Raw genomic sequence first — 19,193 nt, forward strand, 5'->3', positions numbered from 1 at the left:
AGCAGTCGACCAGTGAAGAATTTCTGTCTGCTACCGGGAACTTATTTATTTTGTGCCACAACATTTTCGGCAAAATGTCGTTGTCCGGTGTACTCCGGAAGCTACCTAATTTTAATGCAATACATAGCCATCTAAAGTAAGACAAGTTATATCCCTGAATAGGGTTAACTTTATTTACTGTTTGTGTCCATTGTAGCTTTTTGGGTCGAATCGCTCGACAACAACCTTATAGCATGTATCAGCCATTCGTGAAAGAGCCAACATACAACATTGAAAAATTGAAAGAGTTGATTGAATCGGGAGAAGCGAAAAAACGGGAATTCGTTCCAGTTAAAGCGGCGAAAAGTGATCATAATGTTTCAGTTTTTCATGATGAATTAACAAGGTAAGACTTAAAACATTAGTGTATTGCCAACATCTAATTTTTCAGTTTCGGTCCACAGCAAATTTATCAATATGGTTATGGAAAAAGGACATAAGGAAATAGCAACAAAATTGGTCGAAACGGTAAAATACCATTAAAACTATAAATTGGTAATAGAACCTAATAAAGCTTATATATAATGATTAAACTGTTTAGGCCTATATGAAAATCAAGCAGATGCAGCTCGCAAAATACTATAAAGCTACAACAGATGAGGAACGAGCTGAAATTGAATTGAACCCTATTGTCATATTTCATAAAGCCTTAGAAAATTGCAAACCTGTTCTTCAGTTAACACCTATCAAACGAGGTGGTGCAACATATCAAGTTCCTATCCCCATAAAAGAAAATCGTGCCCGGTTTCTTGCCATGAAATGGATGATACTGGAATCCAGAGAAAAGGAAAGGAAGGTACACTTTCCTGAAAGGCTTGCATATGAACTACTAGATGCTTTCAATAATACTGGCAAAGTGGTTAAAAGGAAACAAGATTTGCATAAACAATGTGAAACTAACCGGGCATATGCTCATTATCGTTGGGGATAAGTAATGCCAACAAATCCCCCAATCATTCATTATTTGTAGTTGTTAATACACATTTTCAAAAAAATGTTCTTTGGTGACTTACCCTTCTTTCTTCATTATAATGGTCTTCAGGGAAAGAACTGTTTCTAGCCTAGCCAGAAAGGGCTTGGTGCCTTCGCATTAACAAGAATCAAAGTCAAATAGATCAAGACAAAAAGAAAAAAACAAACAAACGGGCATGTTTTCAGGTACTGGAAAATCAAAAGGCATTTCGTTTACTACTAATCGTTAATTCGAAAATAAAAATGTACGCATATTTTTTTAACATTCTGAATGAGAAAGAACATTTTTGAACTTTTAAGGCATATGTCAAACGCAGGTAGTAGATTAATTTTGTAAATTTTTACATTTCCTTCTAGTTTTTGCATCTATTTGTACTTCGTGACGCACGAACATTAGAACATTTCAGAAGATGAGTAATTCAAGTATTTACTTCAAGAAACTAAATGCAAAAGTTGGGGAACCTCCAAGAAAAAGAAAATGTAAATTACTTCCTCATCTGCCACCAGTTGCCTTACCTTCGTTTCCACCTATCAAAACCCGATTGGGAGATGAGTTTTTCAATCAAGAAAGCTCTCTCCTGGCAAATGCCTTACTAGGTAAAGTCCTAGTGAGGCAGATTAACAATGGGGAGCATATCTGTGGCAGAATAGTAGAAACTGAAGCATACCTGGGCATGGTGGATAAAGCTGCTCATTCAAGTTGTAAACGTTCGGTGCGTACCGAGCCGATGTTTATGAAACCTGGGACTGTATACGTCTTTTCTATCTATGGAATGTATCACTGTTTCAACATCTCGAGCGGAGGAGAGGGAAAAGCCGTTCTAATACGTGCCATAGAACCCCTTTCTGGATTTGAACGAATGCAACAAATCCGTTCCGAGTCTCAAAAAAAGTCGTGCCATGGTCTACCGACACACCAGTTATGCAACGGGCCTTCTAAATTGTGTCTTTCGTTCGGTATCACAAAAGAATTTAATAAGGTGGACCTAGCGGATCCCTCGTCTAGAATCTGGATAGAAGATTGGAGTCCTCAGCCGGAATTTGTAACCGTAACATCGACTAGAATTGGTTTAAGTAAAAAAGCTGCTGAGTGGATTGATGCTCCATTAAGGTTTTACGTGAGTGATTCTAAGAGCGTCAGCGTCCTTGATAAATCAAAGAAAACATAAAAATCATAAGTAAAAATTGTTTAAGTCAACTTGTTTCTCGAAGTGTGTGTTATACCAGAATAAACAAATCCTGTGTTAAATCGCCAATAAAGATTCTTCAAACATTTGCATTACATTGGTTGTGCCACGTGTCCTAGGAGTTTGCCTAAAGAGAAACGTTTCCGGTAATGTAATAATCCAGATCCTTTTGTCCGGCATACCAATAGCACATTTTAAAATATCCGACTTCGTAATATTGTCAAGTTTTATTTCACAAAGGAAGCGTTGTACATACTTAATAAACCAATAACGGTTATGATGAATTGCGAAATTTGAAAAGTGTTCTACGGCCGTAGAACACCATCAGGATCGACGGCCATATTGAAGGTCCAAAAGTCTGTTGAGACGGTTGCGTCTTCATCACGCTCCCCAATATTTGACGAATTAAACTGAAAAACTCCCATTTTGCAAGAAAAAACTAAAACATGGCAAACACAGCTTCCGAGAAAGATTTGCTCGATACAGTTTGGCATGCTACTCGTGGCTTTATAGGGAAAGAATTACTTTCTGAGAGCAAACTCGTACCAGTTCCTTACCTCTCGAATGCTGATGATTTCGGCCTATTCTCAGTTTTCGTTAAGAGCAAATCGGTAACTACTTTACTTTCACAACCGGCTAAAAGTACTTGCAAAATAAAAATGTTTCTAACAAGGAAAGCGTAGGTCAAAAGATTAAGCATTCGCTGGCGGGAGCCACTTACCATGTACTTGGCCACGTTTCTCAAGTCATTGAGCTGGAAAAAACTGACCTTGATCGTTTGTTGAACAGCGCGAAGCCACACACAGAGGACGTCGGCAATCAGCCCGAAAAGGTACATCAGCAGCTTTGTGCATTCTTCGTTTCATTTTAATGTGATTTTCAACATGCACAGTGGGAGAAGGACATCGATTTGGGATCAAAGTCGATACACTTGACTGTCGAAGGGCTTCACAAATTTCTCATCCCACTGAATTTGAGCGAAGGAGACCTTTGCCTGAAGCAAAACATTCCTGGTACATATAAATAACTGACAACATTACAGAGGCATGTAGAGTAAATTTAAGTTTTCATCGATTTTAGATCTGGTCAGCGCTAAAAGCGTGTACATCATTACAGATGTAATGAAGGCTAGTAGCGTTACAGCATGTGTTACGAGTGATGACGACACGATGGAAAGAGTTTCTACCGTTTCTGTTCCAATAGGATTTGGTTATTCGAAATTCCGATTGACTCCCGAGGGACTCATTGCTGAACAGGTCTCAATTTGTTTGTCTTTTTGCCTCACTCTCGAGGGCATCCAATAACATTTTATAAAAAAAAATACTTAATGTCACAGATGAAATGCAAGCCTGCTTTCCATGGTAAATGGGTTGTTGTGGTTAAACAAATCTCTGAATTCCTCAACAAATTGTAAGACTCGCATGGCATGCTGCTCTCATCCTGGTCTCACAGCGGACAACGCCAAAAATGATTTTCAGCCTTTTCAAAATTATCTTTTTAACTGTTTAAACATTTCTAAACGTTCCTACTAAAGGTATTTTCTAAATTTTTACTTACTAACTCGTTACTTTCCACTCGTTCTGTTACGGTCACAGACTACGCCGTCCCATTCGCCATATTTGTGTGTCCTATTCGAGTTCAATATTTTTAATTACAAATACCTCATAATTCTTTGCGTACCTATGAATACGTCATTTCCAATCTTTCTCTCTGGCATGTATACAGCATTTACCGGCAAAAGTATAGTGATATTTACAAACAAAACAATTGTTGGGTATAACGAAGAACAGGTCAAATGGATTTACGGTTGTTTTTTGGGGGGGAGATTTTTGTTGCAAACTGTCATTTGGTGAGCACGGGGGCTTTGCATCCAACCTGAGTTGAAGCTTTTTTAAATATATAAATTATTTAAGATTTGAAAAACAGGGATAATGTACGGCCTCACAACGAAACAATTCATCAAAGTAACTTGTTGACCACGACCAGGAGAACAACGGTGGTTAGTTGCTGGGGCCAGCGTGGTAACAAAGGTAAACCTGCATCCAATGGCAACAGATTCAACATACGGTTGAGTTGGAATATCAGCATACGATTTGTACGAATAAATCGAAAGGTATTGATAGTTTTTAATGGGATATTTGCATCAATTACCTGAGTTACGGACTGTTGATTGGCGTCCAGTTGAATACGAATTGTTGCTGATAAACTGAACCCGATTCCCTTGTTGCCACGTACTCGTGCTGGGTTTAGCAGTAGATCGAGGTATCACTGTCGTTTTCTGTGGGGTTGTCTGTCGTGATTCAACGCTAGGGAAATCTATTTAAAATATTATTATATTGTACCGTTTTGAAATTTTCATTCTGATACCTTCAACAATCATGTCGTTATTTGAATTATCCGGTTCCGTTTCTATTAAGTTAACAATCAATTTTTAAAAATAATTGTCAACGATGTTATTCATTATTAAACGAACCCATTAGCTGAACTGATCCTTCTGCTTCGCCAAGAGAATTTTTAGCCACACATCGATAAGTGCCTATATCTTTGGCTTCAAACGATTGGATAGTCAAGTTCATGTGTGTCCGATAGCCGTTGCTGGTCGAATCGGCGTGAATCCTGCGACTAGGTAACAGTACGAGATCCGATTCGGGTGGGCCGCCTGACGTTCGAGCCCAGTAAGTAATGGCCTTCGGTTGAGCTTCAGTGAAACAATCAAATGTAACAGATCCTCCCAGTGGCAATCCGACTATTTGAGCTGGAACCCAAACATTTGGAGGAACTGTCAAATAAACAAATTAAATCTTTGCGCCGCCACTGAAAAAAGTAAATCAAAATGATTTAAAGACGTTACTCACATTCCACATCGACCCAGATCCTTTTGGAAACGGATGGCGGGACGCCATTGGAAGCGATACACAAATAGGCTCCAGATTCCGTCCGTCCAATTTTGTTGAGTGTCAAACTTTCGCCGTCACTCATTGCTACATCGGGAACCAAATGTAATGAGATTAGCGCGATGTCGATTGCTATTTTAAACGTAAAAATGCCATACCGTCTTTTCTTTTCTCGCCGAGAAAAATAGGGCGTCCGTCTTCGCGGCGCCAAGTGACTTTCGGTGCTGGGACTCCATCACCACGACAGGTGAGCGTCAAACTTAATCCTTCACGGATCGTTATGTGCGACGCAGAGCTGCCAGCATCGACAATCACCGGCGGCACTACGAAAAACCAAAACAAAAATGATCAAGTATATTATAAATAGTTAGAATCGTAAGATGCCGAAAGATTACCGACGACATCAACGATGCCGACTTGCGTGATCATAGGGTTGGAATTGACTTGGCACAAATATCTTCCGGCATCCTCCTTTAAAAATGTTTTTTTTTCATGTTAGTGAATTCCTTTTCTTTTCAACAAAAATGTTCAAAATGAACAAACCGGTTGAGCACCGCGAAGCGTGAGCGTCCAAGTGTTTCGATGAGCATCGTGAGTGGCGCTGTAACGCGGGATTCGGGTCACGAGATGTTGATGGATGGCAACAATCATGTGACGGTCCAAATGGATCCATGCAACCTACTCGACAAAAAAAATTCCAATCAATCATAAAACTACCACTTCAGTCCAGTTATTTATGAATTTTCTTGAGAAAAACAGTAACAACACATTTCCCCGAATTAAATTTCAGCTGTTGATGAAAAAGTTATCAACTTTAAAGTTATAAAAAAGAGGAAAAACTTTTAAGCTGCCAATTTTCTGAGCTTATTATAAAAAACACTCTAATCATTTAGGAAAGGCAACAAGTGAAAATTTGATGTGAAGGACAGGTCAAGAGGAAAATAGCATTTTTTTTTTTTTTCAAAGTCAATTTGCCCAAAGTAAAGCGTGTTAGCGCCCGCCAAGGCAAGAGAACGGAAGGAGGAAGCTATTATGAACCTTATTAGCCCCTAAATGCTCTACGGTGCAGGTGAGGCTGGCGTCCCTTCCAATTACGACGGTGGCATTGTTAACAGGCTCTAGGAAAATAGGCGCCTGTTCTCCGCTAACTGTCCCGCTGCTGCCGGCTCCTAAGATAAACGGTAAACGAAGATAAAAAAAAATAAATAAAATAAGCTTAAGTAAGAAAAGAGAAAAAAAAAAAGATATATACATCGTGTATAAAGAAGACTTGACGGGGGATGCGACTTTTGATTATTTCTTCATCGCAGCTGTTGGGACGGGGACGCAGATGGGATTCAATCAAGAAGCGAAAAGAAGGTGTCGTATAACCCCAACGGGAGAGGGAAAAAAATAAATAAAAGGAACAACGATGGCGAAAATAGAAAAAGAAAAAAAACAGCTTGGCTAAAAGTGACAGTACACGTTTAGATAGTATAGCGAGCGCAAACTAGGCGTGATGATGTCGATGACAGTCGTTTAATTGACTGTCATCTTGTATTCTTGCCGTGATCAGATCTTGCGATATTTAGCCAAAGGTCATGTGTTTTATGCGTGTTTAGAGGACATCCACTATTGTTTATTTCAACCGCCAAATCTTTCGAATGATTTATTTCGTTCATTCCGTATTGGAACTCGGATAAGAAGTATTAGAAAAAGACAAATTAAAAAAGAAAAGAGGGGGAAATTTACGACTAGGAAATGACCAAAAATAGTCGCTTCGTATTTGATAGGCAATAAATCTTGATACCCAATCTAATGGCTTGCGCATACGATGACGGATATATATTCTCTGGTTATACCACCTGCGACTCTTCTTTCAACTTCATCTTCTTTATTTTCGATTAAGAAAAAAAAAAATAAAATTCTCTTTCAACTGTGTCGAACGTCGTCTTGTGTGAACATCTGCTCCTCATTAAATGCAATTCAAATGGGCGCGCGCAGGCGCGTCCTATTTCTTTTCAAAAATACATATCGAGCTATATTTATGAGAGCTACAAGCACAACTCTCATACCACTAAAACTCTCTTGTACCTCATCTTTCATTCCGTGTCCGACTTGCTGTTTTCGTCATTCAACAACAACTAAAAATGAATTAAAAACACGACCTCCGCCACGAGAGGAAAGAAATGCTAGCAGTCCGCTATTTCATTCCTCGCTTTTGGCCTTTTTTTTTTTTTTGTCAAATCATTCAGACAGAATTTGAAATTCGAGAGTTCCACAGACGCCAACGTGCACGACGCAGAAGTGCTATCGTTGGAATGTGTGGCGTGAGGACAAACTAGCCCATCATCGGATTTAAATATAGAGCGCGCGCGGCAGTTGAAAAAGCAAAAACCGAACACGTAAGGCGCCAAGAAGATTTAAAACAAAAAACAAAAAAACAAAAAAAGGAAAAAAAAAAGTAAAGCATGTTGAGAAACGAAAGATATCACGGTTTGAGCCGTGAAATAAGAAGAAAAATTTTTAGAATCTTCTTATCGTTGCGCATATTTTCTTTCTTCGCACCGTTTTTCATATCGGTTTTTCTCTCCATTTTCAAGAAATTGTATCAAATGCAGTTGTATCATCAAAGGAAAGCGGCAAGACTTTTTTTAAAACGACGTTGACATGTGTTTTGCATGTACATAAAACAAGCCGCCGTGCCACTTATTTCAAGAAAAAAGAAAAGGGAAAATGAAACTTGGATTTTTAAAAATACAAAACTGTCCGGAATAATGGAAGTATCAATACTACTAACTGTTTAAAGGCGCGTGTAGCCCGTTAAACTAGATTGAACTTGTCAATGTCTAACAAGTTTTGAGAAAAAGGTGGAGAGTAAAACTTTCAAAGTTAATTTGCTTTCAAACAAGAAATATGACGTAGCTCAGTAGAAAATGTGAAAAATCGAACTTTAAGCGCAATGATTATATGATTTAAACATTTTCTTTGAAAATGCTTATCCACTCTTTGTTTTGACGACTAAAATGAATAAAAAAAAAAAGAGAAAAACTGTTTGGTACTACTAGGAATTGCTGGCCGGAGACGTAATCCATTAAATTGTCCGACTGGCAACGTCAAAATAACAAAAAAAAAACACGTGAAAAACAATAATAAAAAAAGTAATATAATAATAGCAAGTGACAGGTTCCAAGTTGAAGCAATGGCGGGGATGTGTTCAATGCTGTCTTTTTTTTTTGCCGTGCGTGTTTGTCGTCTATTTCGATTGAATCAATTTTTCAGAAAACAAAAGAAAAATTCCTCTTTTTTTCCATTCTTTCCATACGGCATAGTTTGTGAAATTGGGGGAGGACAGGAAAAGAAAATGACATTCCTAGTGGATTTGTAGTGGCCGTAATATTTCACGTTAAACGCAATTTTGGAACCTTTAAGGTGGAATATGTTACGCAATTACGAGTGAGTGTGCACCCCAACCTTGCGCCGTTTAATCTCAACTCTTATAAATAAGCTCCTCTTCGCAAAATGCCTATAACAATAAGCCTAATGGTAACATAAGAGCGCATAGGTGTTGACGTGCGTTGACTAAGAAAAGAAGTGCTTTAGACCCGAAATAAGCCCAACAACAAACAATCTGTTATGCGTGTGTCTCTAGCGTGCACAGCACGTTCGTATATAGCAACAAAAAGGGAAGGGAGAGAAAAAAGTCCTTCGCTCTATCTCAACTTTGCGCTCTGATGAACACAATGGTTTATTAACATCAACTGGCAGGATCAAGATAGAATGCCTTTATACGTACCGCGATGCAACATCATCACCTTATCTGGGTTTTCAGAACGCCTCCAGATAATGAAGAGATAAGAATTTATACAACAAAAAATATATAAGGGAGGCAGCTTAGGCATGGCTAAAAACTATTGAATTCAACAAAGAAGTGAAGCTCATCTTCATACATGTTTCTAAAAAATGTATAATCAAAACAAGAAAAGGAAAACCACAAAAAAAAATCCATAGAGTATTAAGAAACGAACGCGGGTTCTAACTTTTTTTAAATTTATTTTTACTCGACTCGTGACTTTGTGATTGGTGACCTTTTGTCTTCAACTTTTCTTTTTTGTTTTAACAAATCATTGATGCGCTCTCCTCTCATGCTCATTGTAATTCTTGTCGACCTGTTTATTTTATTAGAAGAAAACCACTGATTTTTATCCTTTAACGGATGAATACATTTGTCCGCTTACTTCCCAACAAGTGGACACACAAATTGAGTGTCTTGAAAACCAATTGTTTTGCCAATGGCATCAAATTCATTACGACAAAGATAATCGCAACGTATTAAGACAGTGAAACGCGGTACTAAGCTACGCAGTGACGTCATCAATGTTTGAATTGCGGCTATTGGAAGTAAAATAACAGGGTCGCTAACCTGTCGGTAAAGTAAACCGCTACTACTATGTACGCCCGAGTATAGCATAGATGTCTCTCCATATTTCATCTACGGATCAAGACCTATTCCGGATATCTTGGCAGGGATCATTGAACGTGATCCGACAGGCCCAATATGATGGGGGGAAAGAGGTTACAAGGGCCAACTTCAAATAGAGACATCAAGATAAGCTTATGACGTTTCTTTTAAGAGCAATTAAGCGTTACATGGACATACATGGAGTCATCAACGTACGTCAAACTTGTTGTTTTACAAAAAATTTAATCAACAATTTAAAATGCAATAGGTCATTCATGAGACGACTCCATTTAATTGGTAAATGAAATTATGAAATACTGAATGAAAAGAAAGGGCGAAAATCATTTAATAATGATCCCTTGATTGGAAGATGTCTTAGAGGGAGATTTTTTGTTTAGACAGCCTCTTTTGTAAATAATACATCGTCTCACAATGTACGTGGAGAGCCTAGTCTCTATTGCATTATTTCGTGCGTGATTAGCAGTTGCGTATGCGATTGGCCTTGTTTGCTGCACGCTCCCGATCTTATCATTTCTATTGGTTGATGATGTTGCACGTAATGAATTCCCCCGTCGGCGTATTTACAATAAGTTGCGCTCGTCCCTATTTCCATACCATCTCAATTCGAAAATAAACAAAACGAAGAAGGAAATCACCGTAAAATAGATGTTCGCTCATCTAACACGAAAGTAAATATAACGACGAACTTTACTGTACACACACACGCAAAAAAGAATCCCTAAACGCTCGACTGCCTACGTGCAAACATTCGTGTGTGTATCTTTTAACAAAACAATATTAAGCCCCTTTAAATGGGCGACCTTTACATTGCATACGGTTCATTAACGTGTAGTTGCCCTACATCTCAAATTCCATCAAAATCCATGAGGGTCCGACCTGACAATTAACGTTCGATACATTTTAATGAATTGAAAAAAAAAAAAGAAACACAGGTGCAATGAGAACTATGACAATAATGCGGTGGGATGGTCATCTCGTGTAACAAAAATCCCCCCGGATATTATTATTACATATTTTGAGAAGAGCCGACAAGGGTCCTCTTCTAATAAGAGGACCAACTTGTATGTCTTCTTTCATTCTGGCGAAGCAAAGCCACATACATTTTCATTAACTACACGCAATTCGATCTGCTCTTTTCGAAGAATTTCAGAATACCAAAAAACTGTTTGACGTGCTACGCGTTTCTTCCCCCGCTAAGAATCACATCACTGTAGTGCTCACGACTCAACGGGAGCGGCAAAGCAGGGGGAATCCTACAAGTGTCTGAGCTTACGTCTATTCCACCCCTACGAACCCAAAAGGTCAAAATAGCTTTTCAATCCATTAGCAAAGAAAATCCTATCGCCTTCTTCTTATCAAATGTTCAACGAAAATTTAAAAGGAAATAAATTGTTTTCAACTTACCAAACACAGTGAACGATTGGAGTAACAAATGAAAGACGATAAAAGCGATCGTCATCCTTCAATTTGAAAAAAAAAAAAAAATGGAAAATTCTATAGTCGCATATCCCACGGACTATAAATTGCCTCTTGTTTTAAAAAGCCAATATCAAAACACAAAACGATTCGAAATTCTTCTTTTTTCACAAGCCAGTTTTTTAAACGGGGGGGGGCAAAATACACGTCTGTCTACGACGGCGGACGATACGGGATTGAACTATGAAGAGGACGACGTGGCATATAAGCGTATAATGCAAACACAAGGAACGACTCCCCCTCAAAAGTCAAAGATGGGGGGAGGTGGGAGACAGAGACCGGCTGGATGACTTATACATGGCACACAACGGGTGGTTAATGGGCATCGTGTGTAGCTCGCGCATGCTCTTTACACACTTCAACCCCAAAAAAAGGAACTGTCAGACAAGAGAGACCAAACTAGTCATTTTCTGTAGCGGTCGTGTGGAACGATCCGCGTTGAAGATCTCATCAGATTTTTTTTTTTTCCTTTTCTCTCTATAAAACTTTGATTTTTTTTTTACCTTTAGCAGACGTCAGTGGTCTTTTTATCAGGGACAAAACTTGGCGGTCATCCGCTGTATGTCAGCGACGTCTTAATGAGAACTGTCCAACACGGGTCATGAACAAACGCGCCAACCAAAAAGGACATCAACATCCAATCATATCCACACGCTTGAACTTTCGATGCAAGACCTCATCACAAATTGTTATACATTTAGAAGATAAAATCGCTTCTAGCTGGAGATGAAATTACGATAAAAATTAAGTTAATGCCCAGTTTGTTAAAGAGACAATTTCCATGCCAGTTTTTTTTTTTCTTTCTAAGCATCAGCGCCTCCTCAATCATCTATCCATCTGCTTATGTGGATTCCATTGCATTTTTTGGAAAGAAACTAAGAAACTTTTGGCTGTGGTAAAACAGATGTCCATACCCCTCCCGAGAAAAAACCATCGTCACCACAGCAAAAGAGTCCGACGGTTGAGTAATGATCAATCGGTCGTCGTCGGCGTCAACCCCCCCCCCCCTACCTAAAAGGAAAAAAGGCGTCACGTAGCCGCAGGGCATATCCTAAAATTAGAGCGTGAAATAACTTTTGACAGTGAAACATTCATTTGAAAAAAAAAAATTATTTCTCAGTAGTATTTTCAAACGGCATAGAAAATAATTGTCATTTCTGTCCAGAAAAAAATTCTTCCCCCCCCCCCCGATTGAAAACTTTCAGCGAAATCACGCAACGCTATTTCCACGTACTTTGCAAAAAAAGAAGGTGCCTTGGGGAACGGATATCATTGTAGCTGCGTGACAAACGTTGGCGGCGAGTTCACGCGCTAGACGTGACGGCCAGCGCACGTCAGTTACCCATTAGGATTAGATCAGCCATATATAGTTTGTGTGTATAAAACTAACATCGACTAGACGCAGTCAAGTGTTTCCTTTTTTTTTGGTGCTGCGAGGATGGCACAACTAGCCGCGAATTTAAACGGTCTAATGATCGATGAAATGCAACTGCGACAGTTTAATTTACCGTCTTTTTTTTAATATCGAACGTATTTTCCCTTGCATAGGATTTCTATCCGTTCAATAATTAAAACTGGCATTGGTAACGAGAGAGAGACGGAGGAATGCCCTTTTCTTTAAACTAATCCGCTTTTGCCTGTACATCATCCGACTACTTTTGAATAGTAAAAGAAAAAAAAACCAACTTGCGATCGGTTGAACTTTTCTCTATCAAACTTGTCACATTTGGTCTGTAATAGAATCTTATTTATTCAAAAGAAAAGCAGAAAATGTAATAAAAGGGGGCCGTGTAAATGACGGAGGGAAGAAAAGGGCGTAGGCTGTGCGGAGGGAAGAAGAGAAGGGAAAAGAAATTCACATAAATCAGGACGTCCGCATTTTTCATCGTTGTCCGATTCATCAGACAACTGATATGTTTTTCTTTTACGGTGGTACACAGTGACTTGCGCTTAATACAACACAAAAATGGAATAATAAGCGACAAAAGATAATAAAGCGGCTACATGTGTGCCGTTCGTTCATCTTGGTATATCGTGTGTTCTCTAATAGAAAGAAAGAAGACACACAACTACGAGCCAAAAAAACAAATCCATGATGTAGCATATCAAAAAGGGTAAAGTATAAATTGCGACTTGGTAATACAAGGTCTCTCATCCTAGACACCCAGTGTGTACAGTATATAAATACACGTATTATTCCATTATTGCATATAGAGGCAACGAGCATATGAAAAAGGCGACTATTACGATCTCTTTACCAAGGGAAAAAAAAAAAAAAATAAATAAAAAGTTTTTCTTTTTTTTCAAGGGATGGGGGGGGGGGGGGTGAAGCGCAAAATGGCTAAAGATGGAAAGAAATCCTATTGGGAGTCGTGCATCATGCTTTAGACGACGGCCAAGGGAGAAAAACGATGTCAGCAAAGCCCCGGCTGCGGCCAAAGGTGGCTCTATAAAGTCTTATATAAATATACGTCGTGAAACGGATGAGAAGAGATGGACAGCAACTATATCTCTCTTCTTTTTGTGTGTCTACTTTCTCATATACATCGCGCGCACTGTCCATTTCGTTACGTATAAATAAATGTCGACTATACGCAGCTATACAAAAAAGAAAATACTCTAATAAAAGTTGTGAAATGCAGTGGAAGGTTTGCACAAAGAAAAAGGGAAGCCGCCATTTTTTTGTGTGCCAGTTTCAAATGGCAATGGTTTCAAATGTACGCAAAGGGACTTCGTCCAGGTAAGTCGGGTGATTTTTTAAAGAGGCCAACTTTCTTCTACCGTTTCGCATAGACAAAAGCAAATAAGAAGATGGGGAATAAATCAATATTCCGGATGCAGACAAAGAAAATCCATTTAACAAAATCCAGCATTTAAAAAAGAGATCCTTTACTTCCTATAGGATTTAACGTGCCCGAAAAAAAGTTAAGGGATGCGCAACTATTCGCTTGAGCATCGTCATTTGGAGGCCGTAAGCGTCAGACCCAACACGAATTAACGCACACCCCCACTAGGCAAATAAAAAGCTAAAACTCATTTTTAGCTTGTAACACAAAAGTATTCCCAAATACGCAATTTGAAAGAGCGAAAAAAAAGTTCATTATTATAAAAACGCAGGAATTAGACTCGCGCAAAATAAACGCATCGCTGGGTTGCCGGGGAAAAATAATAAAACTAGTTTGGATGTTGCGACTTTTTTGATCCTCTCCCCCCAACTTGTTGGATTGTTAAACAGATACAACCACCCGCGCACACTGTTTTCTCCGACTATCGTCATTTCCGGTCGTGAGGGTTTCTCACCGTATTGATTTCAGGTATAAAAAGTAAGTGCATACATAGGACGATGTGAATTTCGGATGCTGATTGGCTTTTAGGATAAGCAGAAAGAAAATACGAGGCTGGTCTTTTTTGTGTTTTTCTCCCTTAAAAACAAGATAGTTCTATACCAACGAGAGTGAGAGATTAAGGTTAATGGAGGTTCCGTGTTGCAAAGTGGCAACACTGACGAGCTCTTGGGATGATCCTCCTCAGCAATCCCATCAGAACCTCATGGCACATCCGCAGCTGATGATGCAGCTGCTGCGTTGCTATAAGCCGTGCTCCCTTTGCAACAGCAGGAGTTGATGTGTGCGCCCCGCTCTCCGTCCTCAGCTCAAAAAGTCGACCATCATTTTTCAATTAACTTTGTGACTTTTTTCTTATGCGCCAACTTGCGCTGCATCAGCAAAAAGAAACGTTGTATACACAATAGAAAATGACACCAAACTACTTTGTTAAAATGTCCTTTTCGCAAGACGAACAAAAAATTTTGGCTCGTGTTCTAAATATCCTCGTCTCATCTATTTCCGATTAGATTTCATAGATGTCGGTTTGCTAAAACTAATTAGCGGGATTTCATCGTTTCTTTTTTCTTTTCTTTTAAGGACCTAAATCGATTTGCTGGTGATCACAAGTTCGTGACACGCCGGGTCGACCTCCCTTGTTCGAATGACATAGGCCCTGGCGATTCCGACAAACACCTTCGGGAATTTCGGGCCGCGTGAGTTTTCAAGTCGCGGGCAAAATCCGGCATGTATATTGGGACTTGTACCGTCTACACACACGCGGAAAATGAAATGGTATGTTTAAAAAAAAAAAAAAAAGAGAGAGAAAAGCATGGAACGAGCAAAGGTCTTAACGGATGGCCTCCCCATATAGATCTATGTACGAGGTGTGTTTCGGATCCATGAACACATATTTACTCGATAGGATAAAGTATTAGATATATTTATGTACGTAAGAATTTTTTTTTTCTATTTTCTTGTAAGAGTCGTGCGTGTTTCCCTGCGGCCGAGGAAAAACATACGTTTGATTTCCCCGCGGTGCTGTAGAGTAGTTAATTGATCGCGCGCGCTCGGGCTCTCTTTCCCCCCGACCCCGTGAGTAGATACATAGACGTATGGGGGTAGGGCGTTGGTGGTTGGTGTGGATGGTTTGGAAAAACAAAAAGAAAAACACTCTGGTGGATAACACGATCCATTTTCATAGAAAAAAAAAGGAAACAACATAACAACAGGGTTCGTTTTCGCGCCCAGCGTACCACATTAATCCCGTTGCTCACCAAAAAAAAAAACTATTCAATCAGTCGATGATCAACTGATGGGATTCATTTAAGTCATTACACTTTTTTTCTTGAATGGAAAAAAACTGATTTGATGAGATTTTCAATTAAAAGAAAAATCGAATTCAATTCGATGTCATCTTCACATTTTTCTGTTGGATAAAGGACGAATAAAGAAATCATCAAGTCAGCAATTTGAAAGTATTATTCGTTCTTCCCTTTTGTTTTTCTGAATCCCAGAATAAAAAAAAACAATGGCAATCGACAATGTCTTCCCTTCCCCCACATTGATTATAAACAATAAAAAAAAAAATGAAATTTTACGCATTTTTTTTTTTTTTTTGTGCTGATGTGAGCACTGTATGAATAGCTGTAGGGTGTGTGCGTATCATTACCAACTCTCCTACAATTGTGGATGGTGATAGAAAAGATTTTTCGCTGCGATGGCACCTGAAAGACGAGTGGACTCTTACGGTTCTCCACGTTTCAATTGAAAAGAATTTCAACCCATCCCGTACCCCATACGGTAATAACGCGACGCGATTGCCAAGCGCATTCGTCCCCATTGTGTTGGCATCTGCATTTCAAGTCGGGTTCGGCAACAAAAACCGCGATGCGTGAAATACGATCCGCGGGCCATCCATTCCACTCGCCCCATTTTATTAGATAAAACATGATTTAGCTGGCCCGACATATCGATCGAAATCGCCCTATTTGCTCATTGTCATGGCAGAGCCACGCGATGACCGTCTTTTTCTCGATCGTCATCCGACACCAATCCAAACAATTCGTAAATCTCATTGCCCCCCCCTCCCTCACACGGAATAAAATTTAATGGATGGCAATCGAAGAAACATTCTTTGATTTATACGGCATTCAAACGAAGAGGAAATCAACTGTTTAGGGGTAAACCGAAAGATTCAGTATAAAAAATATACGATAGTCGTAAAAAAACAAAAACAAAATGCCCTGCACCGGGGAAGGATTTGAAACGGGAACAATGGCCGATTGTCATCACGCGCCACCCCACACACACATTTTGACAGACAAACGGTGCTGGCGTGCACATATCCGATGGCTATACACACATTCATGTAAAGCTCGTGTTACGTCTTTTTTTTTTAAGGCATTTTGTAATATTATGACAACTAACGCCTCTTCTCAACGCTCATAGACGACGAAACCCTAAATAAAAAAAAAAGGTCTAAACCCAATCGACTGGAAATGTCTTCCGCGTTATTTGTTACTTTCACTTGAACAAGAAAAACAAAAGTGTTTGCCGCTCCATAAGTTATTATGACGTCACCCTATGCGTGTATAGAGAAACTATAGCAAGTTGAGCGGAATGATGAGCTTGACACGCATAGCCATAGCAAAGTGTCGATGAAGCACAGCTGGGGATAGCAAGTCCAGTTGTGCGGCAGGGGGGAGGAATAAAACGGAGGACATTGAGAAGAACGAATAAAAAAAAAAGAATGTCAAAGAGATGAGACGCAGAAAAAAAAGGGTCAAGTGAAGAGGGTGAATATCGACAATGTCGATATTGTTGTTGAAGGATCCGGTATAACTTTAACCGACTACACACACCGCAGGGCATGGCGGAGGGAAATCGGAGAAAAGACCATCATTTGAAAGAACATAACCGGAATCTATCCGCATACGCAGCAAACTCTCGCCCCTTCTTCTCACTTCTTCAATGGACGATTGAATATGTGAACAGACAGAACGGAAGGAGGGGCCCTCAAATGAAAAATGGCGTTAGGCGAACGGGGGGGGGGGGGGGGGGGGGGGGGGGTAAGCAAAAAGAAAAATCGAAGATTGGAAGGGGGGGGTTATAATATAAAAATAATAACAGAAAATAAATGGCTGTCATTTACTCGCCAGATGGTACTGTCACTCAAGTTCAGAGGAGGCAATATCGACAAAGAACAAAAAAGAAGTCCGAAATTTTACTGGCTGTGCATTTAATTATCTTTTGTAATGTTTCAAAACGAGACTTCCCTTTTTTGTTGTTTGACGACCTTTTCAATTCAATAGATTTTTTTCATATATTGCAGAGTAAGGCACAAAAAATGAAAAGGCAAAAAAAAAAGAGGTGTTTTGCGAAAAAGCGTGAGCGTGTGCATTAGACAATTGAATAGCGTGGCAGTGGCCTGGGGACATGTATTACTGACGCATGCGGGTCCAGTCACACCACTTGAATACAAGGAGAGAAGTCATTTCGTTGCAACAAACTAAAATAAAATGGGGAAAATAAAAATCAATTGCCTTTTCTTCTCTCTCAATAAATGTAAGCAATTTCACTGTTACAAAAAACTGTGTTTCGTACGCCAAAAAAGTACAGCCTTCACGTCCCGTTGTCCCTACCTACTGTTATTACTTTTTGTACGGTCGCAAAGACCCAACTCTTTATCGTTCTCAAGTTTTCTTTTTTCGACGATGAAATTTCCTCTATCTTTACGTTTCCTTTGTACGGTTCGCGAAGAAGGGCTTATATGCTTACACACAGTTGAACGAAACGCATTTGATTGAATCGAGAGCTGCCCTCCCCCCCCCCCCCCCGAATAATGTCAACATCGTCATAAATGGTAACACAAACGTTGATGTTCATTTCCTATCTGCCAGTAAAGAACACGAAACAAGTATCACTTTGGGCTTCTACGTGAATGGAGAGACTTGTCTGATGACATTTAGATGTGAAAAAAGATTAGCACATCTCAGTGCTTCCGGTCACTGTAGACCAGCTGTCACACATGCCCATATGCGCGCCATTTTTTTTTTTGCCCCATTGATTGCATTTTGCTCTACATCCGGTTAAAAGAAAGGTAGCTTTTTTTTATTTCATTTCCGCCAAGAAAAGAAATGATGCCGATAAAATAATTTCTAAAAGTTCAATTTCCTGTCTTGATTGAACGTGTTTTATCGACGTACATCCTCCCGACATTCATAATTAGTAAGTTACTTTCTACACAACCTACCCTTAATAATCGAAATCTATCAGATTGAATAGTTTGAAAAGGAAGTAAAACATTTTAAACATAAGAGCATGTGCTGGAAAACGAAGGGGGAAAAAACGCCCACCTACTTGTTCGATCGTTGGCCTCGAAACACCATCAGTATGGATCGACATCATACGGTGAACATTTTTCTTTTCAAACGTCTTTGAGCAGAAAACAGAATCCCATGAGAAGGAGATCACTTATTCAGCATCCACTCTTTTAGGCAGCATGTTATCGATCGTTTCACAACGTTATTCAATATGAAAAATTCAAAAGTTATTATACGACAGGAGCACAAACTTTCTTTGCAGCACATTTTCAACTAGTTCACGTTTTCGTCGACGGCGTTGCAATTATTTTAAATTGGATGCGCTAGCAATTGTTTTTTCGATGTAAATGGTAACAAACTAACAATCAATTAATCAGTTAACTGCAATGTGTAAAAATGGGGAAATAATAACAGGATATAAACTAATATTGAAATTCATAAAAATAAAATAAGACCGTCTCAGTAAAAAAAAAACACGTAAGTTTAAATATTAACCCAAATTACATGGCGGCGAA

At 39.2% G+C, this 19,193-nt stretch overlaps 4 protein-coding genes across 8 annotated transcripts; 3 read left to right on the forward strand and 1 right to left on the reverse strand.

The window, feature by feature from the left end:
- The first annotated feature begins 5 nt into the window (after window positions 1–5).
- LOC130691872 (small ribosomal subunit protein uS7m-like) lies at window positions 6–990 on the forward strand. The gene is made up of 4 exons (XM_057514895.2): window positions 6–136; window positions 197–385; window positions 444–507; window positions 581–990. The coding sequence occupies exons 1-4, from the start codon at window positions 75–77 to the stop codon at window positions 968–970; spliced, it is 705 nt and encodes a 234-aa protein (XP_057370878.1). The 5' UTR covers window positions 6–74; the 3' UTR covers window positions 971–990.
- A 158-nt stretch (window positions 991–1,148) lies between these two features.
- Window positions 1,149–2,239, forward strand: LOC130691870 (DNA-3-methyladenine glycosylase-like). 2 transcript variants are annotated; one of them, XM_057514892.2, is made up of 2 exons: window positions 1,149–1,197; window positions 1,369–2,239. In XM_057514892.2, exon 2 carries the CDS (start codon window positions 1,422–1,424, stop codon window positions 2,178–2,180), a length of 759 nt encoding a protein of 252 aa, XP_057370875.1. In that variant the 5' UTR covers window positions 1,149–1,197; window positions 1,369–1,421; the 3' UTR covers window positions 2,181–2,239. The 2 variants fall into 2 exon arrangements, with proteins under 2 accessions (XP_057370875.1, XP_057370876.1); XM_057514893.2 differs by lacking the exon at window positions 1,149–1,197 and adding an exon at window positions 1,240–1,256.
- A 251-nt stretch (window positions 2,240–2,490) lies between these two features.
- On the forward strand, window positions 2,491–3,874 carry LOC130691874 (uncharacterized). Its single transcript, XM_057514896.2, has 5 exons — window positions 2,491–2,809; window positions 2,872–3,030; window positions 3,091–3,211; window positions 3,279–3,454; window positions 3,535–3,874. Exons 1-5 carry the CDS (start codon window positions 2,645–2,647, stop codon window positions 3,610–3,612), a joined length of 699 nt encoding a protein of 232 aa, XP_057370879.1. The 5' UTR covers window positions 2,491–2,644; the 3' UTR covers window positions 3,613–3,874.
- Window positions 3,875–3,892: 18 nt separating this feature from the next.
- On the reverse strand, window positions 3,893–18,906 carry LOC130691847 (lachesin-like). Of its 4 annotated transcripts, none has more exons than XM_057514855.2 (10): window positions 18,712–18,906; window positions 6,131–6,261; window positions 5,636–5,770; window positions 5,488–5,563; window positions 5,251–5,415; window positions 5,054–5,179; window positions 4,672–4,977; window positions 4,566–4,607; window positions 4,350–4,514; window positions 3,893–4,234 (listed from the first exon to the last, which is right to left on the reverse strand). In XM_057514855.2, the coding sequence occupies exons 1-10, from the start codon at window positions 18,761–18,763 to the stop codon at window positions 4,158–4,160; spliced, it is 1,275 nt and encodes a 424-aa protein (XP_057370838.1). In that variant the 5' UTR covers window positions 18,764–18,906; the 3' UTR covers window positions 3,893–4,157. The 4 variants fall into 4 exon arrangements, with proteins under 4 accessions (XP_057370838.1, XP_057370840.1, XP_057370837.1 ...); XM_057514857.1 differs by having other exon boundaries at window positions 18,716–18,852; XM_057514854.1 differs by lacking the exon at window positions 18,712–18,906 and adding an exon at window positions 10,959–11,113.
- Between the last annotated feature and the right edge of the window lie 287 nt (window positions 18,907–19,193).

This window comes from Daphnia carinata, chromosome 1, assembly GCF_022539665.2.
Source record: "Daphnia carinata strain CSIRO-1 chromosome 1, CSIRO_AGI_Dcar_HiC_V3, whole genome shotgun sequence".
Classification (NCBI taxonomy): Eukaryota; Metazoa; Arthropoda; class Branchiopoda; order Diplostraca; family Daphniidae; genus Daphnia; species Daphnia carinata.